This window comes from Simochromis diagramma, unplaced genomic scaffold (assembly GCF_900408965.1).
Source record: "Simochromis diagramma unplaced genomic scaffold, fSimDia1.1 OVJJ01000361.1, whole genome shotgun sequence".
NCBI lineage: Eukaryota > Metazoa > Chordata > Actinopteri > Cichliformes > Cichlidae > Simochromis > Simochromis diagramma.
The window spans coordinates 9,818,540-9,844,127 of record NW_024386860.1 but is presented as its reverse complement, the minus strand read 5'-3'; the positions used below and the strand labels follow the sequence as shown (position 1 = coordinate 9,844,127).

At 39.1% G+C, this 25,588-nt stretch overlaps 1 protein-coding gene across 3 annotated transcripts in view; it reads left to right on the top strand.

Annotated features, from left to right (window-relative positions):
• Positions 1 to 25,588, top strand: part of LOC120732655 (mannosyl-oligosaccharide 1,2-alpha-mannosidase IA) — a 192,202-nt gene that overhangs the window by 87,894 nt on the left and 78,720 nt on the right. For all 3 annotated transcript variants that reach the window (XM_040030405.1, XM_040030406.1, XM_040030407.1), the window contains exon 3: positions 22,851 to 22,966. In XM_040030405.1, the coding sequence (XP_039886339.1) occupies positions 22,851 to 22,966 (116 nt within the window). The remainder of the gene's footprint in view (positions 1 to 22,850; positions 22,967 to 25,588) is intronic.

Genomic DNA, 25,588 nt, shown 5'->3' with positions numbered 1-25,588 from the left:
AATTATATATTTTTATTTATTTATATATATATATATATATATATATATATATATATATATATATATATATATATATATATATATATAATTAAATTTTTATATTGAACCGTTATATTGAACCGTTCGATACAGTGCTTTTCGGTTCGGTACGCATATGTATGAACAATACAAAATTTGTAATTTATTTTATCAACTTTCCTTCTGACGATGCTGTCTGTGTTGAGCGCTCAGTGAATCTGCGTTCGACTACTCCGCCTAGGCTGCACTGTCGAGCGCAGATCCACTGAGCGCTCAACACAGACAGCATCGTCAGAAGGAAGAGCGCAGGGCAAGCTAGCGAGACGGAAGTTAAGCTCTCCTTGCAACATGGCAAATTGAACCTCCCCCACCCTCATTCAGATCTGGCGTTTGGAATTATTTTGGTTTTCATGTGACGTATGACCCTGAAGGTAAGCGCGTCATGGACTAAAGTAAAACAGTATGTTGGATGTGCCACGCAATGCTCAATTACATGGGTGGGAACTAGTGTGTTAGCGCAGTTAGCTCGTTAACGTGTCGGCTGTCTAGCCCCACGCACGGGGATTTCAGGGGTATCTCGTTAACGGAGATTTGCCGTGTTGTGGCGTTAACGTCATTTCAACGAGATTAACGCTGACAGCACTAGTGGGAACACAACGAATATGACTGCACATTTACGCCGACATCATCCTAGTGCAAAGACAAGTGGAAGCAGACAAAAACAACAAGCATGCATGCTACAAACTTTACCCGAGTCATTTAGACAGCCGTTAGCACATGATTCTCCTTATGGGGACCTGATATGTTTAATATTGTGGCGAGCTCAGACAAGGAGGAGACGGAGGTGTCGTTTGGTCTTGCTTCCCGTGAGCTAGCCAGGGAGCACAGCCGTTTATTGACATCTGCAGAAGAACACTGCCGCTAGCTAACTGCTCAGCGCGGCAACCGCACAGCAACAACAACAACACCACACAGGGCGCCCTCTGACCCCGGAAGGACACACCGTCGCAGCGAGAGGGCGTCACCCGTCACTATGGCAACATAAACAAAACATAACTGTACAAACAGAACCCCGAACAGCCCTGACCCGCTATAATATGCTGCTGAGAATATAGCCCAGAAGAAGCGTATAGTATAGCTTTTATTTTGGAAAGAGCCATTTCTCTGTAATAAACTCTCTTTTCCAAAGATGAGTGATTCCTCAATCAGATACAGGGCTTGCAATATCGCTAGCCCGACGTCCTGGGGCTAGCGATTTTTCCAGTCGGGCTACCAAAATCTATCTCTGCCCTGCCCATCGGGCTATTGTAGGAAAAATATATGTCAATGCTTTTGCATTCTTTCGGAAATGTAGCTGGGTAATTATGTCATTGGCATCGATGAGCCACTGTCAATATGTGACATATTGAAATCGCGTTTGAATTTGCGCTTGTTTTTTGCTTTCACTTTGCAATCGCGCGAACTGTGTATAGAGAGCGACAGTACTGATTGGTGAGTGATGATAATTTGTGCACCAATTCCTCTGACATCGTCTTATCAATCGTTAGCTTACTATGCAAACATGACAAGTGAAATCTCCCGCAGCAAGCTTAAACATATGAGAGGTTGATCGCGCAGAGAATCGCTGACCGTTATGTATGTGTGTGTGTGTGTGTGTGTGTGTGTAAAAGCAGCAGGATATATATTTTAGTTCTGCTGAGCCAAATAAGACAGGTCAGGGTGAAGAAGTGACAGCCAAAGAAAAGCTTACCACAAAACGGAAAAGTTATGACAAATCAGACTATAAGGCAAAAAGAAAGTGCAGCTTTATGGTTTCATGGACAAAAGAATTTCTGTGGCTGCAATATGACGAGCTAAATAACCTGGGCTGCACATAACTGTTCGCAGGTGCACATTCGCTGTCAAAAAAAAAAAAACGCGCACAAGATATGAAGTTGCAATGCGTGTTTGCATACATAAGATTTTCTGGAGGAGGACAGACATTTGTTTAAAACTCTTAAAGATGTCGAAGAAGCTCCTTTAAGCAATTACTTTGGTGTTCCTCCACCTCCAAACAAATGTCAGAAGGAGTCCGAACCACAAAAGAAGCGCGTATTCTCGGAAAAGTGGTTGCAGGAGGTGAGCTGGCTTCAAACAAATGATGAACGCACAGAGATGTGGTGCGGAATGTGCCGTGAAAATCCCACTCTAGCGGACAAAAACAGTGCCTTTTTATATGGACACAAACGCGCGTTGCAACTTCTTATCTGGTGCGCGTCTTTTATTTTGACAGCGAATGCGCACATGCGGACTACTTATGTGTACCCGTGTAAATACCATAATGTTCTGCCGGGTGTGTTGTTGGTTTTCTCTCGATTTCTGAGTCGACAAGCGCCTTTGTTACTGGGACCAGTCATTTTAAGAAAGGCCCCCATTAGAACCCATGAGAAATGCAAGAAATGCATTATTGCTCAGTCTGCAATATCTTTCCCAGAACAAACACCAATTGCAAATAACATACTAAAAATAAACCTGAAAAATCTGTTTAGAACAGCGTACTATGTTGCAAAGAGTGAACTACCACTGGCAAAATTTAGCAGTCTTTGCAAACTTCAAAAAGCAAATGGCCTAGATCTTGGTTCCACTTGTCTCTTACCCGTGACTTCAGTGGAAATTTCAAATTCAGGATCTGACACAGACTGATTCATGTCCTACACAGTTCTTACAAGTTCATAGAAATTTCTGTTCAATTAGAACCAAGTATTTGAGTTGATGATTGTAATTTTTATACAATGTTGTAATTTGTTTTTCAACAATTTTTTGATTAATGTTTTGTTTCCTTTACAATATTATACTTTAATGTATAATATCGTAAAGGAAACAAAACATCAATCAAAAAATTGCTCTCTTTTTTATTCGGGCTACTTAAATTTATTTTGGGCTACCAAAAACTGAAGAGTCCCTGCCCGAAGGGCTACCAGGGATTTTGAAATTTTGAGAGCCCTGAGATATATATTTATTTTTTTAATTACTTTTGTTTCAGCAACATTAAATTTAAAAACTGTACTTTTGAGTTAAAATATATATTTATAATTTTAATAAATGACAAATTAAAAAGGCATGAACATTTTTTTTGTATCGAAAAAATATCGAACCGTGACACCAAAGTATCGAACCGAACCGTGAATTTTGTGTATCGTTGCACCCCTAAAATATATATATATAGATATATATAGATATATATATCTATATATATATCTATATATATAGATATATCTATATATATAGATATATATATAGAGAGAGAGAGAGAGATGCTTTTGCATTCATGAACGATATCATAAATCAGTGCATTATTAATTACATGGCAAATTATTAATTTGGAAGTCAGTTTTTAAATGTTTTGATGTTTCTGTAATATGTTTAAAATATTGAAGAGTACAACGCACAGCTTCTCCAAGTAATTGCTGTCTTTATCCATACAGCACAGCTATCCATTAAGAACCTTAATGCCGATCCGACTGATATCCGAACAACAAAGGTAGCGTAGAAAAAGCTATTTATCTCTGGCAGCACCGCTGAGGAATAGTTAAGTCTCAAAGTATGAAGGGAAGAGAAAGACTTTGTTCAACAGAATATGGTTAATCCTGTAAGAAAATGTTTTTTCAGTCTTTTGAAAACTGTCATCGTTTTCCTGCTTTCAGCTATCCTCGTGTATTGCACAGTGCATTATCTATGAATAGAGAGTGGGAGGTTGTCAAAGGGAGAGGAAGGGAGAAAGGGCATCATGCTAGTGAGTAAATGTCACATTGTGAGGGGTGGTGCAAGAAGCCAGGTATGAAATTGGATGCTGTGTTCTTTAATTTAATCCCCAGAGCAAACAGAAATGCTACGAGATTGGATCTACAGTATGGTTAGCAACGGCGTCTGAGGCTTGTCAATATGCTGAAAGTAACCAGAACATCCCTGCTGCTCGACGTACAGCCCGGCCCAAACCACAGAGAGGCAGAGAGACATTTTACTCCAAACCTTCTGTCACACTTTCACTTTTACTATAATCTTCCTTTAATTCTTTCTTTCAACCCTACGTTCCTTTTTATTTTTGCTATAATCCCTCTTCCCTTTGTCATGACCCTCAAGGCTGAAAGCGTCTCTCTTAATTCTTTTCTCTGAAACAAAGTTCTGATACTTCCTTTCCTCCTTTTACTTTTGTCATTTAAATTACTTTATTTCTTCAGAGCTTATTAAAATTTCTTTTGCCTTGGGCAATTAGAAAGCTAATTTTTTTTAACGTACTTTGAACAATCGTGCCTTGATGTGAGATTGTGTGGGAGTTCCCACTCAGCCAACGTGTAGTCATTTATAATAAAGTTAGCATATACGCATTCACGGAGGTTAAACTTTGATTAATGAGCATTTATTATAATATGTTGAAAATTTGTGTGACATAATAAAACTGGACAAGAAAATCATCACAGATGTAATTTGCTAATTGGCTAAAAAGCAGTTGGTAACGCTGTCTTGTCCCTATCCGGTTTCATGTCAGGTTAATATTAAATCTCCTTGAGCATTGTGAAAAGGTGAAAATCAAGGTCACCTTTTACTTTAGTGCATATGACAGCAACATTTGTTTTGTCTCCAGCTTAAGAAATCATTTGTTTTTGTAAAATGAGATTCACGCAGTAGCACAGAGGAATATCTGTCACCCTATTCTCAGTGCCTGAGGAGAACTACTGCATAATGTAAAGCATGTTCAGTGTTTTTAATTTAGAAAGTAAAATTGTAGTGCTAATTGAAGCTTGGATTTATGTATTAATGGCATGCAAAAGCATGCACTTTGTTGGAAAAGTTGAAACTCTTTTGAAGCAGATGCAATGGGGAGGTGGTTAAGTTGAAGGGCTTTGTTTTCCATTTAATGCATTTCATTGATAAATTTCAGCTTAAAGGTGGAGATGACTGTGACCCAGATGGAGTTTGTGTAGTTCAGCACTTGTTATATTTACATGTTAATAACTTTTACCAGTCGGCTTCAAGTTTTGGTGCTGATATTATCAGCAGCTTTCACCGTGGCTGACATAAATCATTGAAGGTCAATTGGATGATATGCAAGATGTCTCGCCTGCTGCCGCTGTTTACTTTCAGCAATAATAAATCTTAAAGCATGGGGTGCTTACCGGCATGAAATCTGAAATGGTTTTGTCTAATCACTGGAGATAGATGCTCCCGAAAGGAGCTTGAGTTTTCACTACAAAATATCCACCACAGTGGGTTTTATATTGCAAGTCTAAAAATTTACAATAGCTTTCTAATGGAAGACAACATTTACATATGATCACCTTGAAGGTTATTTGGTATACTGGTTTATTTTACACATCCAGCAGTTGCAGAACACATTTATTATAATTGATTTGGAGATGTTTCTTTTTTTCTTTCATATTTGACCTCTTCAAGTCCAGTACCTCCACTCTTCCTTTGTTTTTTGGCCAAATGAAATGTCTGCTCTTTAGCTAAATGTTCAACATTTATATAGTTATAGCAGCTCGAAGAATGAAAGTTGAACACAGTGTTGAGTTTTGAATTATATATTTTGAATGCGTATTTGCTGATTATATTGTTTTAATGTAAGAAAGGCCTAACTCTGAGTACACTCTGTGCCAAAAAGTGCAGACGGGAAACTGCATGCTTTTGCAGAAGCGCTTTTGCAGCTAGAATGAAGTGAAAGTGAAACCAACTAGGCTGTTTGATCGAAACTTAAAGTGTGGCGTGACGTGAGAGCAAGTATATAAATAACTAGGCTTCCGTTTGTGCTTCAGACCTTGGGTTGTGTGTTATGAGAAAGGTCTTCATATCCGGATATGTAAAATAAAGATCATTTTTAAAGTAAAAAGACCACTTTTGAGCCTTGTCTCTTTTTGGCCCTAAGAATCTAAAAGAACCGTTTTTAACAACAGTAAGTGTAAATCTGGAGGATGATTTGACAGAACTACTGTACCTCTTAATTGCTTTGGTTTCGGTTTTAAAGTGGTCATTTATGTCCTTTGTTTAATTCATCTTCTGGTTTCATGCCTCTGTGAGATCAGCTGAGGTGAGCTTTTACTTTTATTGATCAGTTCATATTGACATGGTGAGCAAGGAGGCATCATAGAGAGTGGAAAATTTTTGTTTAGAGAAACAGCTCGGGGCAAAGCAAGACATTATGATATGAGATTTTTCATACTTCAGGCTATCAGGAAAGCCTTAACTCCCTTATTTAGATCTGAAACTTAGATCTAGAACTGATTTAAGAGAGTGTGGGAAAGTGATGCAAAGTCATTTTGGGACACTTGTTAACTGCAAGACTTGCAGGCTAAAGCTCTCAGTGCAATGAATTATTTTCAATATTTGATTCCCAGAGCTCTCGTGCCCTACTTGTATGGTGGAGGGCATTAGCTAAAACAATCAGCAGTGATTGCTCTATTTCCAGCTTATCTCAGTGCAAGACTGAATGGTCGTCTCAGCCTTGAATTCAGAAGGCATTGTTAAACACAAACAGAGCATCATTCTGAAGAAGTAATGTATGCTATACAGAAAAGGTATATATGGCATATAAGTACACACTTAAGGATTTGCAAAGGAAAATACTGATCCTAAAACGACTACTCCCAGCTTACCAGACAAAGCTAAAGAAAGCCAAATAAAATACTTCACCCTTTCTTAAAAAGTCTGTCTGCAATCGTTATGATACTATTGAGATAATGTACCTAGATTAGCTTTTTTTTTTCTTCTTTTCTTTTGAGTAAACACAAAGATTTTGGCTTTCTGGGTGAATCACCATAAGATGTTTGAGATTTTCTCATGTGCTTATTCACAGCCACACAGCTAGAAGCAAATCCGAGTGGACAGCTTGTTTATGGTATTAATCTTTTATCACCAGAGCCCTACAATAAAGGCTGTTTTCTTTGATCTGAAAAGAAAGCTAATTTAGGATGACTTGATTGCTGAGAGGATCTCTTCTTCCTGGAAAGACTCCAAAATGCATTTTCTTCTTTTCCTTTGTTACCATTCTGGAGAAAAGCCAGAAAGCCCATGTCAACTCTGCCTACTTGTCTAGTGTCCTTGAAACCTTAGATTTATATTCTGTTCCCTTTTGGGCTACAACAAGTATATGGCAAGCAGATGCTAGCTTATTATAAAGTACAGTTTTGGGTGAATGACAGGGACAAAAGTATTGGACCATAACTCTTAACCTTTCAGTTCAGATGTTTTTAATGAATTGGAGTGTATTAATATGTAGTTGTAACAAATCAACATTCCATCAACTGTAAGTGGTATTAGCTCAAATTGTAGTATTTTAGGGAACACAAGAAAATCATCCATGAAGTGACAGACCACAAAAACTTACATAGTCAAGTCAATGAATGCTAATATATGTATTGCATAAAAGTCAGCAACACTGTGCTAACTCAATAACTGGAGAGTTCCAAAAACGTGTCTGGCTTTAATATCAGTACAAAAACTGGGTGCGGGGAGCTTCATGGCAAGGGTTTCCATGGCCAAGCAGTTCTTTTAGGTATAAAGTATTGGTGGCCCAGTATTTTCATCCATAATAGGGTATGATGCTTTTAGATTGGTACAAAAATCCTTTACACTCCTCTCGTGCAGCTTAAGACCCTTTCTTAGTTGAAACATTGACCAAGATTGCTTTTAAATTCTGCTTATATATCACCGGTTGTTTGGTCGTTTTATGTCATTTTCTAACTGATGTTGACTGATTAACTCAAGCCGTAAATGGTAGAAAAGCTGGGAATTTTATTATCACAGATAAATAAGTGGGTTGAAAACTCGGGAAATAGTTTTATTCACTTTTTTCCCCTCAAAATTTGGATAAGCATTATCAGTGTTAGTTAGCTTAGTGCTCGATTAGCCTAGCATGTGCAGACACAGCGACTACAAGCACACCTAAAATTTACTAATTTACAGAAACAAGAAAAAAATAAATATTGAGAAATATAGATACTATTAAGGTGCTACTAGATTCCATTTTTGTTTATTAGCATTTAGCTAAGTGCCTAACTGCTGTGGGCTTATATTAGCATACAAGCTAGCTTAAAAAAAAAAGTGTGATGCCCACTTTTAGCTAGCCTATCTATCAAGAGTTTAGTTATATACACTACCAAACTATGACCATTTAAACCATTTCATATGTCACATCCACTATATCCTCTTTAGATTCCCTCTTTTGCTAAGTTTGACAAGTGTAATTTACCATTATTATTAGATGTCTCATGTACTACTATCACTTTCTCCATTTGCTTCAAAGTGAGGAGCCAACCAATCCAACAGGCTAAGTGGTGGATTAAAGAGATGTTCATCCCTCTGTGAACGACGTCATTACCCCCATGCCTGCATATTTGGGTCACTAGCTAAGGCACATTAAATGCCAAGCCAAAACCGTAGTCTAACAGATGCTAGGGACAAGGCTTGTGATTGTGCTGAAAAAGAGAGAACATTACATTAGGTGTCACAGCTGCCCCTCCCTCACTCCAGAGATTTTTCATCAACAATAGATGTCCTATGGCTGTTAAGGGGATTGGCCACATGCTGCTATTCACAATTGCTTTCCAGTTCTCTGCTTCTCTACAACAAATGAAAGCATAAAGACCCCTTTTTACGCATGGAGAAATAGTTTTCCATTTTTCTGCCTTCATCTTATGATTATTTAATCCTGCATTTTTTTTTTTTTTCATTTTGTCCCATTACCTCTTTACCTTTCCATTCTCATCCCAAGAGGTGCAATTAAAGAGCATAAGGTCATCGGTTTTTGCTCACAGTTCTCCTGGCATGCAAAATGAGCTGCTTCTAGCAAAACAGGCTGAACCATTCACCTTTTCTCTTATGGCATGCCTAAGGACAATTTGAAACCAGTAGCGTTTATTAGGAAACCCTGAGGGCTTTTTAGATGATGTAAAGCATTACCAGGTACTCTTACATGATAGAAACCTGAAAACCAGATTTACTCTGGATCGATGGCCCAAATAATGAAGCGCTGGATATTTATTATTTAGTTGGTCTGGTTGGAGGTGCTATTGAAAGGTGAAATACATTTTTTTATAACGCACCTGGCGGTTCTCGGGCATCCCGGATCCCCCCCAAAGTGATGTTGGATTTTCACCAATTTTCACTGTCTTACATCATCATAACCTACAGCAAACAAACTGGAGCTAAACATATCCGCTGTGGCATCACTTTTCCAAAAACAGTGCTGCTTAAAAGGGACTTGTATGTACTGACATATATGCATACTAATACTTGGATTTTACTGTTATTGATCGAGCAAGGCCTTTGCACCTGTGTCACTTGAAAGCTCCTCCTGTTTTGTCATTTATGGAACATTTATTAAAAGCAGTCAGCTTTATTCAGGAAGCACTTCACTTGACAACTGCCTGCTGTTTCCTCAGCCTACATATTAAGCAGACAGGTTTTTTCCCCTCCTTAGCAATTACCTCTCTGTAGACCTTGCACCTGGTTTTAAAGGGGGGCACTGTAAAGGTTAGAGAGAGCAAAGGAGGGAGTGGCAGCTTCCCTTTCCATTAAGGTTAAATGAAGGGCTACGCAAATGGTGCCCATTACCACCTGTCACATGCAAGTTACACACAGAAAGAAGGGGTGCAACCATCCACCCACTTTCCTTTTCTTCCCCATCAATTTCTATATCCCACGGGCTCCATCACGATGGGGTTGAAATCATCTGTCTCCATAGCGACCAGCACTAGGTGACAAATCAGGATCTGGTCCCTCACCCCATCCTGAGAGCACATCCCAACCCTCCATTCAATATTGCCTATTTGTTCTGGGACCAATAGGGCCTAAAGTGGAACTGCTGGCTGGCCACATCGTATATCATGATAATTGGAGGATATAGAGCAGTAGCAGCAGCAGTAGGGCTTTGGGAATTACTTTACTTTACATACTGTCACTGAGATATGCGTACAACCCAATCTATATAGATTTTTTGGGTATTGTTAAAGTTGTGGTTTATCTTAAACATTTGTCAATGTAAGTATTTGTAGGACAAATGTGTGAATTAAGATGTAATAAAACAATATTTTCTCTCTTATTGCAGTTCTAGCTATTTGCAGTTTCTTTTTATGTGAGCAGTCTCAGCCAATGATATTGGTCTAGTTCAGGCTGTGTTACGTTGAGGAGCAATATTTAAATACTGCTTTTTACTTAGTGGTGCAAATGTTTGCTGTTGAAAATCCACTGTGCTGTATACAGTAGTCAGAAAGAGTTGTGTTTAAGTCTGCATAGTGTTTCAGTCATAGTCTTAAATAATATGAATTGAATTTCATTTTACTAAAGGCTCTTCTCCACAGGTTTTATGTTTACACTGAGTCAGAAACTTGCATTGTATTCGCTTTGTTACATCTAAGGAATTGCACAGCTTAGTGATGCTACAGTTGTAAAACATAGTTTTCTGTTTTTGAAGAACTTTGAAATGTTTATGATAAACTGCTTCTTGGAGTGGACATTTTTCACCATTTTCAGTTTGCTGAGAGCCAACAGCAGGAGACGCGGTGTCACTTTAATGGCACGCCAGTACCTTTTACCATCTGTAGATGAATTATTATACTTGGAAAGTTTTTCCATTTTCACAAGATTTAATGAAATGCTTTATTAACATAAAACAAGCAACTTGAGGGTCAACTTTTATGGCTTGAACCACACTGTGGGAAACATGGAGAAACTGGTCAATGAACCAGAATGCCAAAGTTGTGGATGATTTAGTTGTGGATGATTGTTACATTTGTTTTACTGCTGAAAAAAATGTCTTCGAACACTAGTGAAGATTGTAAGGTTATAAGAGCTGTTCGCTCCATGAATCCAGTGAAACCATGAGATCAGAAGGATGATAGAAATATTTTGCCCCCAACTGCGGGTTAATGCTGGAGCATTTAAGGTGCAGGCTCATAAGATACTAGACAGCAAGCTTCTGATAATGCACTTTTGGGGCAAGCCTGCTGTCAGAGCAGGTTTCGTCCCACTGCATGTAATGACGATCCTGGCTCGCTTCGCATCACTTGGCAGTGAAACGGTGGCAACTGCACAGAGATCACAGCACGCCCAAAGTGGGCTCAGTGCCTCCCTCAGTCCAAGGGAAAGTGACAGGGTTATAAAAGCATGGGTGTGTTGATGTCATCGGGGGGTACGTAAGGATAGCTGGCTATCACAAAACACAAAGCAAGAAGAAATTAAAACCAAAAAGTGCAGAAGAACAACACATTAAAAATACATCATCATGACCTTTAATTGTGTCATTTCTGATAATCTGCTGTGGGACTTTTCTGTGCCATTAAATTCACAGTTTGTTTGTTTTGGGGGAATTGCCTTGACAAAGAAAGCTGCTCTACAGCATTATAAAGCAGAACTCAAGCTATCAAGATGAAAGGGAAGCCATCTTTTATTATCATCGCCACTAAATTTCTGCTTTTCCCAACTCGGATTAGAATGAGTCCCCCTCAATGGGCATGAGCACATCATCAAGCCTTTGCAGAGGGATTATAGCCAAGATGATGAAAAAGCGTTTGCAAAATGTATGACGAAGCAAGGGGATTATAATGGATTGTACTCTGTGCTACTGTAACAATTCAGTTGCGGTCTGATGAATACAGTGAGGGTAAAATTTCGTGGATCCAGATAAAACTCCAAAACCTTTGTTGTTATTTCTCTGTGTTTACCATCAGGATCCTTAAAAAAACGAAAAACAACTCTGTCTTTATGTAATCTCACTCTTTGATGACGTAGATCCGGAGTCACTGATGACATGTCTGCAACTTGAGACATGTTGCTGCTGGGTAGTAATCAGTGTTTGGCAGTTTTAATCACAAGTCTTTCATGCCAAGCTTTTAAGCTTATGTCAGTATTAGGGAGCAGATTTTAGTTCATTCACTTATTTTGGAGTCTATTAATATACAGCACCTCTTTTAAGCATTTCTTCATCGCAGCTTGTGTGTTCTCCAACCACAGTGTCAACCATTGTCTCTTTTAAATCATCAGATTTTCAGGTTCTCAGTGACAGTCCTTTTTTTTTTCTTCTTGGTACAAAGGAGCATTTAGTTTTTCCTTCAGGTTGTCTTATCACTCTCCAGGAACTCCTCAAATATTGCCTTTTGTTTTCTGTGGAAACACAGTTATGTTTAAGTTTAAGGATATACTGTTTCTGTGTTTATCTAGTGTTGCTGTTTTGGGTCTTTGCATGAAAAGACATACTTTGACATTAGGTCTAGCTGCGTGCAAATCAGCGCCTCAGCTGCTGCAGCTTGTAGTGTCTAAAGCTCATGCACATATGCACATATTTCATCCTGCCTGCACAGAAAACACTTTCCTCCCATTTTATTGACAGTTATCCATCCAATCGCTGGCAGGTGGGACTCTGTCTGTGTTGAGTGAAGGGAAGGAGGAAGCTTGTGCCACAATGCATAACTGCAATTGTAAAAAATCATTCATTCCTGCAGCAAAGATCGGAAGAACTTTCAGAATTAGCCTGACAGTGTGGGAGACATTTCATGGTTGTTGTCGGTGGCTGGGTGGTTGGGGTTGAATAGAGCTAACAGTCTCTGGCATCCTGGGAACAAAACACGGTAAAACCGAAATGAACTCAGGAATTGGTAAAGCAGTGAAAGAGAAATTGATATTGAGTATTGTGGACAAGTGTTTCAACTCACATTCCTCCAGGAAATATTGTTAGAAAGTTTGCATTCCCTTAGTAATTGAGTGTGAAATTGCAGGTGAGCAAGCTGTAGTATCTTTCAATGTACAGACCAGCAGCTTCTAAACTGGTTCTCTGTAGATTTGTCAGAAACCTGAAATAGTTTTCTATAATTGAAAACTTTTCCCCCCAAATAATCTCCCACTTTGACTGAATGTAAACTTTTTATTTTGCTGCCTGTTATGCTGCCAATAGTCACTGAGTGCTCTAGACTAGTCAAGAAAAACAACAACTCTAAATGATTTTTTTAAAATCAGCTTTCACTATATGTGTATCTTTTGGACAAATACAGATGGGTGACAAATTAAAGGAGAAGCCTGAATTACAGCTGCAGTTAACCTGGTAACTGAAGCATCTTGAGGTGACTGTTGTTGTGATTTGATGCTGTATAAATTAAATTGAATGTAACTGTCCTGGCATGGATATTTTGCTATTACTTGTCCCCATAGCTTAAAGAATTACTGCCAATCAGTGATCACTATTTAACTCTGATCTGTACGCTGATGGGACTGATCTCCTCCAGGATTACAGTGCATAGGGCATGAGGGCACATCTGTGGCCTTTAAATATACAGTAGATCTGGAACTGATGTGTTAGAAAATGCATCCACCAGCATTGTCCAAACACAAAATGATGGAATATCTGTTGAAAAGAACTAAAACTGCCCTGGTGGGTAATGATGGCCCAACACTGTAATGAGACACTTTGTTTTCTTTCTTTTTCTTCTCTTTAAATTCTTACCTGTCTGTAGCATTTTAGTTCCAGGATCCTCCTTTACCTTTAAATGGCTGAGGTACTGAACAAATGAAGCAGAGCAGCTGCTCGTTGAAGATGGCTGGTTTAATTTCTCCTGCTGACAGGTGCTTTTTGTCAACAGGTTATTACAGCTCTCCTAAATGGCCTGGGCTGCACATTTTTTCTGTGTGCAACTAGTGAGCTAGAAAGCACAGTTCAGATGAGTAAACGTCTGGTGTACGTGATGGAGAGCAGTGCCTTTGTTTTAATAATGAGAGGAAGTCTGTGTTTGCAGGGCGGATTTCTATCGAGCATTTATTTATTCATTCTTTAGATACCAGTTGAATGACCTCACAACTGGATGAATTGTTAGTGCTTTATCAACTGCCTAATCAGAGCCTCTAGCTTTAGCTGTCATCCCAAATCAGGTTTTGTGGTTTGACCGAGCATCAGATGTTTAATCCCCCCCCCCTCTCCTCACTCTCCTACTGTTCAGCCGTGTCTCTAGATCAATGCAAGACAGGCTTTTAGGACAGGGAGGAGGCGAGGGGTTCGATAACACTGTGTGCGGTGTGTAATCTTATCTGAGAGCCTGTCATATCAGACAGGGCTGCTCCACTGACACGCCACGCTTTCCCAGAGTGGCAAATTAGATTGCTGCAATTAGATTGATGTGTGTACTGCTTGAAGTCTAGAGCCTCTTTAATCATGTCTGGACACTTTGTATTTTGTATTTGTTTCCGATTGGATTAATCTCTGCTAAGGTATGGTGATTAGCTCCTTAGTCTTTGACACTTTGATAGTGTATTGGTGATTCTTCCTGCCCCAGCACTGTGATCTGCCACAGCGGATCACAATTCTCTAACACAGCATAACACATCTTGATATATCTACATAATAAAAATACAAGTTTTTTTCTTTCTTTCCAAATGTCTCCACTGGGGAAATCTGCATACTTTTGAATGGCCAGAAGGTGGCAACTCATCTGGTTCTAATTGTACTGTAAGTCTGTAAGAAAACCACAAGTCTTTTCAATTGATCTATGTCCTCAGTAAACACTTTCCTGACAGTCACAATGCTTGCTCAATCATCCAGGCAAGGAAATCCCAGAAAGTTGATTTTGTTCTGAACGTTGCGTTTTCATTGGGAGAAACCTTTCATCTCATCGCCATTGATCAATGACAATTTGCATATCAATGATCCCAAAGCTGATTACATGCCCCATTGTTAGTCAGTGCTGCTACTTTCAATCATTATGCAAATATACTGTTTATAATGTTGGGGACATCTGCAATCAGCCAAGACTGAAGAAATGTCCTGGAACTCTTCCACTGAAAACACAACATCAAAATGAACAGAACCAACTTTCTTAGACTTTGCTGATAGCTTTATTGTCTATTTTAATACCCTGTGATCTTAACTTTTAAATCATGATCTCAACTAGAGTAAAACTGATGATAAAGCAGGATAAAGCCTGTCTGATCCAGCCATCACTCATAATGTCCAGTATTCAAAAAATACACAAAGGTAGTGATGCTTAAAATGCTCAGCTTGAGACCTCAAGGCGTGGGTGGTGTCATGATAATGGTGGCTGCATCCATCTACATGCAGTCTATGTCATTTACAAATATTGAGGCTTGCCTAACACTAAAGTAGTCCTCCTTAAAGCTTGGTGTCTCAGAATATGTTAAAATGCATTGGAAGTCAATCACACATCCACCCCCCTGACAAGTATTCACCAGCTTTCTTGTCCAGCATGTGGGGACTAAACAATTATGCGCTCTGACATAAAGGATATCTGCTATTTGCAGTTCTAGCTGAAGCCTCAGGTTCAGTCATCTCCCTCTCCTCAGTCCTCCTAATGGAACAAATTTCTTTTGACTCCGGCTCTAAAGTCCCTTGATCTGCCAATTCTCTTTCCCTTCCTCTGTCTTGCCAAGAAAGGGTTGTTGTTCTGGAAGGCACAAAGAACCATTAGACGCAAGACTACGTGATTACCATAATGGTGAAAATGGAGATGCTGAAGGGAGCAGAGATGAGCATATGTGGGGTGCAATTACAATCAGATGTCAGCATTTTTTTTTCCATGTGGTCCATTCTAGGTACTTACTATTTGCGTAATGAGTAGAATAATGTCATGTTTGTATGTGCGCGCATGCAATACAAAAGCAGAGAAGCAGAAGATTTATATGCATGGTACTGCTAGTCAGGACAAAGCAGACATGCAGATATATTCGCACACTGTACTCTGAGGAAAGAACGACTTCCATTTCTAGGCAAAGACTGCTAACTTTATTGAAAAACATCTCCTATAGTCTTTTCTTAATTGACGAGTGTATAAAATAAATCGGTGAATAAAATTATTTTTTAGTTTTATGATTATAGATATCTAGGTTTGTGAAATTTCTTCTGCTGAAGAAGATCATGTAATAAAAGCAAAATGAAAAGCAGAACAAAATACAGATAAAAAGATGGTGATGTAAGGTGATTTGGTAATTTAATTCTTAAAGGTATAATTTGGCAGTTTTGGGTCTTCAGCTGAATCAAGTAAAAGCTGATTTTATGTGTTTTTCCAGTATCTACATAAAGAATGAATTCTTAACAGCAGATCAGTTGTCTAGTCTCTTGTCTATTGTTTTTGTCACTTCAATAAGAACTGAGCTGATTTCTGACCCTTCCATCTCCTTTCTTCTTATTCCAGCGTAGTTGTTTGGATGGGTGTGTTACATCAATGTCTCACACACAACACACTCTGCATATTTCTTTGTGCAGGGTCAGCTTTCCTTAGCCTTATGATTTAAGCAGTGCAGCTCAGTAACAAGTCCTCTGCAAACAGCTCTGTCTCTGCAGCTGCCGCCTGCTCTTTCACGTTCTTTTTAAACATGTGTCATATTCTTTGTTGAAGGAAAGAGAAACGAACACCAGACAATTGGTAGCTTGTTGCACCAAAACTGAAAAATAAGGTAACTCTTGTTTGTATTGCTTTAGACTCAGTCTTTTTAGAGATTAGTAGACATGAACTATGCAGGCACAAATTAGTCCAGTGTAAAGTGAACAAATTGTGCAGTCTTAATTGAAAATAAGGATTCAATTGAACATGTTTAACAAGCCCTGTGTATGCACCCTAGTTCTGTGAAGTGACTGGTAGCATGTGTTTAAAATGTTAATCAGGAGGATTAGGTTTCGCGACTATCATCTTGTAGCAAGTGGGATAGGATCTGGGAGTAAGTAGCTTCTATTAGCAGCTACAGAAGACTGTCCCCACTGATTGTGGCACAGTTTTTTACTATTGGCTTATCTTTAAATGGCTGCCATCAAACCTCAAATAATGTTGAGGTTTGATGGGACGTCTACCAACGTATTATGCCATAATCATATTTTAAAATGAACATAAACCTTCAAAATATCCAATTCGTTTATCACTTTGATTAATTTCCTATCTTGGCTTGGCGTTGAAGGCGTATATAGGCTAACCAGGACACCCCCCACCCCCCACCCCCCCGAGCTCAACCTCCTTGCTATGCAAACTTCATCACTCTGATGTTGTCTGTGCTATAACGTCTATGCTGTGTAGTTATTGCAGTTAAAACCAGGCTGACATAAAAAGATGCGTTTTAATGAACGGTGATATGCACCTTCAGGGACAAGCGTATATATCCAGATGATCCACCGTCCTTTCATTATTGATATTCAATGACTTATCTGACATCTTCTCCTCAAAGAGGCTAATGCACATGATTGGTATTGCAGCCCTCCAGAAAAGTCAATCTTGATTGATGGGCATGACATTTCACACTCTGTGTTTCTCCCAAGCTTTTTCATGTTCTGCTCTGTAACCCTACTTAATCCTACTTCCTCTAAAACCACTTACTTCTTTCCCCACTGTTGCTCTGTTGGTGCTCTTCATCAAAAGCCCACTCGCCTACAGAACCATTGCCTGTGCGCTTTATCTGTGATGCAGACCATGTGCTTCGAATAGCAACCAGCTAAATGCCTTTAAAATCACACAGACACACTGATGCACTTAATGTCTTACTGGTGTCAGGTAGCATTAGTGCAAACAAGATGCTTATTAGCCTTGCAATTGATAATTGGTTACTGGCAACCACTGGTAACGGGGCAGGGCAATTATTGTAAATCCCAGCTCTTGCATCAATTAGATCCACCCGACAGCTTAAATATCCATCCATCCAGTTTGTGAACCGCTCGTCTATTTCAGTGTCACAGGGGGAGCTCGAGCCTATACTGACTGCCCCAGGGCAAAAAGTACAATAGATCCTGGACAGGCCCCCAGTCTATTGCGGTCCGAGTTTTGAGCACATTTGTAATATTTTATTTTTCCAGCTTTATGCTGTGACTTTCCAGCAACAATGAGAAACAAATAAACTCTGATTTGTCTTTCTCATAGGTGTATTAAAACGATCCATCTCTGAGATCTGATTATTCTTATCTGGTTAACAGTATTGCACTTTTAATGTACTTAGTCGATGGAATTTACAATGATCATTAGATTTCATTTCAGGAGTATTACCATACATTTGGCATTCAGTATGTGCTGGTTAAATGAAATTAGAGCGGAAATGTTGCCTCTGAGCTATCCCCCCGAGGGATTCAATAAAGAAGTGTCTTATCCTGATTCATATTTATCAGTGGTGCGTGCATGCATTTAGAGAAAAAGAGAAGAAGAGAGAATGAACTAATTCTCGCAACATGAGCGTGCTGAGTGATTGATCATGTGGACCGGGGCCGTCTAATGTAACCCCGCCGACCGACACTGACTGGCTTGTGACAGCTATGATAAATGAAAACCCACCGGCCAATGTCTTACTAATGGATTTCCATGTACTCTTTGTACCTACGCACACACACACTGGCACTCGCATCTTACTTTCCGGTAGTGATGCTTGCAGGAGACGAGTACGCTGGCGTATCCAAGCACACTTTGAGTAATCATATGAAATATTTTTATTTGATCTCAAAAGTTATACTGTGTTTTAGAATTTCTTATTTAAAATAAATAAATAAAACATTCAAGCCTTGGCTGAACTAATGACTTCTTAATCAGTTCTTGAGAAAATGTATGAACAATTTGACAGTCAGTTTTTAAAGTCATTCATTAAGAAACAGTGTCCAACCCCAAACATAAATCAGTCGAATCGTGGCCATTTAATGTCAAGTAGTATTTCAGCCTGACTCCTAACTGTTGGGTATTTATGCTTATATTGTTTGTTCTTTATTTTCCAAGGCATTAACTGAGACGGCTTCGGTTTCTAAATAAAGCTCGTGCTGTGTGTACAGTTTGTTTTCAACTTCGCATTAAATATGTAAAATACATTAAAGAGGGCAACAGGATGCATGAGAATGCAAACGAGATCGTGTTGTGATGAATGTCAGTGTGTGAATGTTGATCAGTCTTTATAAATACAATAGGGCACACCAATTACCCCCGTCTTCAGAGGACCCCTCAGGGTTTCTTCCATTTGTAGCAAAAAAGGCCACAGAAATAAATAGGGTCTTATACCATGGAAGTAGGAGGAGTACACCATGATGGATTGATCTGCTCCGTCTGCTCCTCAGAGTCAATCAATCATCTTAGCTTTGGTGCTGTTTTCGATAGGAATTTTCCACATTCTGTTTTGCCTGCAGCCACAGAGAGCTGCTTCTGGGTTTGGATAACCAGAGGGCATTAGATATCTGATTACACCCCTCCTCTCAGTTGTCATCATTACTATTTGTCACAGAATAGAGATAAGGCTGCTAGAAAACAAACTAAAAACAGTACTTCCCCTTCACACAGAATGAAGGCTTGAGTTGCATCTGAAAACACGCTCGGTTTCTGCACGCTCTTATACACCATGGACAGTAAATGGTCGATAGTAGGTCATATATAAGCAGTGTGAGTCTTGCTTGAAGCTAGCACTACCCCGTTGATGACAATATAAAGTATACGACAACAAGACGAAAAACACAGCAGAGGGTGTTTAAAAAGTGAGATGGTATTATAGCTACAGCCATGACACTGCGACCTCATCAGGACTTCAGTGCTGGAACAAAGGGAGTACTATTACAAGAATGTGGCTTTAAAATTGATTTACCAGACAGAGAAAGCTCCACATCATGTTTCTCTACATTTTTTTTACATTAAATGCTTTTAGATTTATGGCCAAAGAGTGTGACTTCCATCATTCAGTCAAGCCAAGTCACTCATCTGTGCTAACCTCATCGGCTAATTCATACAGGCATGGAGACGAGGTGACAGGCAAACGGTGAAGCGGAGAGTTTTGCTCTCATGCTAATAACGTTGAGCAGGGTAAATGCTGACAGAACTGAAACTGCTCAAGATATAAATAGCTGAGTTGATGATTGAAACAAGATTTTAAACAAACCAGTTGATGGAGAGAGATTTAAATGTCTCGACTTGTTTATTCTTTTTTGCTCCTGTTGACTCGGGAGAGGCAAAATGCCTCCTACCCACATGATGGAGCAGTATTAACTGCAACTAAGGACATTCTTGGGCCGTAGAAGGAATATTCGAGGGTGCTTGCATATCCTTGAATATACTTATTTTCTTTTAGTTGTTCAGCACTTTTGTCAACAGTTGCTTTGGCAGGTTTTTGAGCCTGCTTATAAAAAAAATTGAATTGAATGTTTTGCGCTCTTGGAAAATGCATTTGACTGCGTCCTTTAAGTGTCCTGGGGGAGTACTTAGAAGTATGAGGTATCTGGCCTGGTATTGTGGCCTGTTTGATTCCTGAAAAACTAGTTTTTATTGCTGGCAATAAGTCAGACCCATTCCCAGTAGGGTGTTGGACTTCCAATCATAATTTAATTTCTGAGGGATTTCAAGGCACAGCCAATGGCCACAGGATGTTATCTTCGCTTTTTGTGGACGATGTGGTTCTGTTGGCTTCATCAAATGATGACCTCCAGCTTGCATGATGAGCCCCAAGTCTCCCCAAGTCATGAGTGAGAGAAGCAGGAGTTTGACAGTCAGATTGATCCAACGTCTGCATGAATGTGACACTGTTGTAGTAAAGACAGACCTGAGAGTGGAAAGCAAGGCTCTCAGTTTCCCGACCCTCACCTATGGTTGTGAGCTCTGGGTAGTGACTGAACCAATGACAGTAGTGGAAATGAGCTTAATCTGAGGGTTGGCTGGGCTCATCCTTAGAAGTATGTTGAGGAGCTCAGTCATTCAGGAAGGAGAGGTGAACCATTATTCCTCTACATCAAAAGGAGACAGTTTTATGTGGTCTGGGCATCTGACTAGGAGACCTCCTGAACACTTCTAGGTCAGGTGTTGTAGTTGTGTCCAACTGGGACAGACCCAGGACACCCTTGGGACATTGCATCTGTCAGCTGTCTTGGGAGTGCCCCACTGGCCACTGCTATAGGAGGTGGCTGGGGAAAGGATGCTGACATGGACATGAATGGATGGGGGATTTATTGTTATTGCAACTTTCCTTCCAGATAAAATAAGCTAATATAGAATATGCTAAGATATAGAGCTATAGAATATGCTGTAGATATGGAGAAACATTTTTTTTTACTTTGTTTAACGGATGATTATGTGAACAGAGTGACAGAATCAGTAGTAATAACATTACTGGGCTAAAACTGCAAAGCATTAAGGTCGATTAAATGTCCAAGTGGAGTTTATAACTATGAAACATTTTCACTTACACAAACTAATTTTATCTGTTGTGAGTAGAAAAATATTGAGGTCGTTCTAGCAGTTTAACACAAAACATTAACAAAATCACAGCGTCTGTTGAGAACAGGATCTGAAAAAGTTCAGTTTTTCAGTTCTGTGTTGTCACCTAAAGGCATGGTTGTGATTTACATATTTGGCGAGCTTTGAAAATAATTCTTCATAAAAATTGAAGTCTTTGATGTACCTGGTTGCTGAATGGTTGCATCAGATCAATCCAACCATCTACTCTAGGCTAAGTTCTCAGAGATGAACAGCAAGCTTTTTCGTCACCTCTCCTACTTAACCAGTTCAGTTTCCACACTATTGCATTTTTTCACCTCATCTACATTTTCAGCCCGCAAGAAGTTTAATTCTCTGCCGGTTTAGTCCCACTTTCTTCTTATTAAACTTCCAAACCCCAATTTGCCTTTAAACTCTTACACAGTAATTCATTAAGGGTAATGTGTATTCTTCCTTTGAGCCGCGCTGTCTTTGTGGGCTCCAGGTCCATTTGCATAATATTTGGTCATATGAGAATGAAAATGGACTATGCAATCTCTCATAAGGATGGAATAAACATCCGTTAGCATTTCTCGTTTAGTTTATGAAAGGAAATAAATAGCTTGAGATTCACAAAGACAAACACTCGTGCATCCACAGTCACTGCAGACAGGCAGATTTTACACTGTGACATTTACGCAGAGTCGATGCAGGAAGCGCACAAACTCCGGGAAATCCAGCAGCAGCTGCTGAATGTTTGCAATAATCAGTATACAGGTTCTTTTATTCCCCTCTGGTGGTTGGTTCCTAAATGACTTGACTTTCATGTTACAGTGACTGGTGCTTTGTAGCGGATGCTTTAATCTCGGAGAGAAGATGCTTTTCATGTGGGCCACACAAAGCTGTTTTTGTATTATCATTCAACATCACTGCAGTAATTACTGAAGCTCGGCGCGAGGGAGACTTTTATGTTTTAGTTTTTATCACACGCGCTGTCAAGTTGCTGTTGCTAACCACCACATTAAAGGTTTAGAGTTAAATCTCAGTAGTTATCCATCTTCGAAGACTTTGACTTATGTAGCAGGAAATAAAGTAATGATTTGTCGGTTATTTATTCTACTTTCTACTTTTTTTCTTTTCAAATCTTCTTTAAAACACCCTTTTAAAAAATTAGTTGAAATGCATACTGTCTTAGTGGACAGATTACCGCTTTAGGGATTAGTTACTGTAAAAATAGCATCAGTGTTAAAACAATACTCCATGCAACACGCTGATAGCTCATCTATATGCATATAATAAGATAAGAGGTAGCAGTAGTGACTTGTTTTCCACCCATACGTATACTAATTTTAGAAATTTAACCGATTAAAAATGCATTTTGCTTCACAGTGCAGAGGATCGACCAGCTGTATAAAGAATACACTGGGAAAAAACCTTGTCCACACAAAGAAACCTCGGGGTGGTCTGAGAAAGACTTGCAGTCACAGTGGAAAAGTCAAAAATAACTTTATTTGGTTGGATGTTGCGAATTGTTGGACTGATTTGTTGTTGTGTGAATAGTTGACAGGTACTGCATGTTGAGATTTTTACCTTTTCACCTCATATCCTGCTAAAAAAGAACCTAAAAACAAGCAGAACTTGTCTCCGTGCATAACTGTGTTTTCTCTGATTTTGCAGGTGGCCTGAGAGGAGCATCTGTCGTTGACTCGCTAGACACTCTGTACATTATGGGTTTGATGGATGAGTATAATGATGCCAAGGAATGGGTGAAGACCAGCCTGGATCTAAATTCGGTGAGAAACTCATTTTATGTCAAGTTTCTTTCTTTTTTGCATTTTACTTTCGGGCAACTTGGGGGCAACATCCTCCCCTCCATCAAGCTTAACCACACTCTTACTACATAAGCATAATGAAGTTTTCAGCTGTGACCGTGCATGCTCGATTGATTTCAAGCTGTGCTTTTGTGCTTTAACAGCGACATTGTGTCCACTGAGTCTGACAGTTTTCCAAAGCTCAGGACATTCCAGCAGAAATCAAAAGCTTCCTGTGTGGCCACCAGCCACGCCGTGTTACCGACTGATGAAATTCTCTGCCTCTCTGAAAGGTCTTTGTGGGGCAGAAAATGTGATAAATAAAGGAGAGAGTGCTGGAGCAGGGTTTAAAGGGTGTTGTAGATTAAAAAAATGTGGGAGAGAGGAGGCAAAGAGAGGCCATGACCCTTTCATTGAGCGAGTCTGTAAAGGCTGGGTTGCAAGCAGCGTGGGTTGCCAGTTCTGATATCATGTTGAATTGAGCGAAAGCCAGTGGAAGTGGCAACCAGGAAGGGCCTTTAGGGAGTTTGCTGCTAATAGGTAATTTGTGAGCCTGTTTGTCAGTGTTTTTTTTTTTTTATGCTTTGCAAATGAAAGGGGTCATTTCCGGACCAACCTTGTCAATAAAATGTGGTTATGTAATAGTGTGTAATTACACAAAGCTTGCAAACACAACTATGTCATTATGACTGTCATCATGGTAGGCTACTGTAGACGCTAGGCAGTAATTATACCAATTCACTGCCTGTTATGACAGCACGCCAAATGTCTCAAGTTGAAGTTGTTTTGTTTGTTGACAGTTAAGGCCCCAAAAACACTTGTTTATTATGAGTGTGTTGGTGAAGAAAACCAATCTTAACTACATTTGACACGTGTGGCATACTGCACATGATGCTAGTAACACTGAACTCTATTTGAATAATATGCAGTCAACAGCTCTGCTGGAAAGCAGAGGCCTAAAAAACACTTCCACTGCGTTTGAGATGCGCTTTATCGCAGCACGTTGTCGATCACTGCCAGATACGAGGCCGTAAAGAAATGCACAGTGATTGTTATTGCCCGCATATCAAAGCTGTTATTTTTCTCACTCATGGCACGCACAGATGTCACTGATACAAGGACTTGGAATGAGACGTGACACACACCCACACGCAGTTAATACAGCGAATGGCCTTTTCCAGTGAAGAGAGAAAATTCTTAACTATGACTGCAGCTGTGGCTGCTGGTGACGGCCAGTAATTGCAGCTGCTGACAAACAGCCACAGTGTCACCAATCATAAAGACAACAAACGCGGGTTTACACTTCACAGTGCACTTTGTCAGGGGTGTTATATGCCACAATTTGTTAACTTCACCACTTCCCGTCTTCATCAGCGGTCATTGCAGGGCAGAGGCTTGCAATTATTCTCTGCAGGAAAGATGAAATTATTTACATGTCCTCATTAAAGTGCTGTTCTTTGTCCTGTAAGATCTGATTACTTGTCACATTTTTAAAAAATATCTCATTTTCCGCCCAAATTACAGCATTTCAAGTACAGTAAACTGTGCACTTTAAACGCAAACACACACAGTGACTTCTACATCTTCTTTCTTAATGTCATCATTTTGTTAATAAACTAGTTTTTGCAGTTTGAACATATAAAACATATAAAACAGCACACTGGCTCATCATAGGGATTGTCAGATTCACTATGAAATGGATCACCAAGCTTGTCGAGAGCCTACAGAAATTTTTCTGATGGCCTCTTTTTTTTTTTCTTTTCTAAATGCCACTTAAGGAAATACATGCCGCATAAAAGCAAAGGCTGGAAAAATGTAGCACATAAGGTCAGTAGTTTGTTTATTATTATAAGAAAACAAGCAAGGAAGTAAAATAGAAAAATAAAACGCTTTATTTTTCTCAGATTTAAGAAATTATTTTGTTGCAATCCTTAAAAATAATTAATAAAAAAAATGGAATGTATAACAAATAGAAGTGTTTTAATTAGATTCATTATAACATTAATTACAAATAATAAATAAATATATATATATATATATATATATATATATATATATATATAAAAAAACTCAGTGTTGCATTACACATTACTTTACCATTGTGTTACTTCATTACTCTTGGGAGAAAGTTCTTCACACTACTCGTAATGTAACCTTAAATGCATATAATTACCAGTTATCTATATAAACCTGAGGCTATAGTCGCACACACTGACATAAATCCTTGTCCTAAGTAGGACACAGATTTTTCTTTTAGTGTTAAAGTTCGAACAAAAAGCTAAAAGCACAAAGTGAAGTTGAAAACCAGCTGAGAGAGGCTTCAAAACCTGTGCCTGTGCTAGCCTTGTGTTAGCATGCTGTTTGAAAGAGCTAATGTTGTGTTAACATTAGAATGCACAACAACATAGTAGTGATAATGTAATGTGATTACTTAATTTGCGCTGAGTCATGATATTACTGCGCTAGCAAAAAATGGAATGTGGTTAGAGCATTGCATTACTTTTGTAAAATGTGACGCCTCACACTGTATATAACAATTTTATAAGTATTTCAAATTACTTTCAAATTACTTATGATTTACATAAAATAAAGTGTAATCTATTT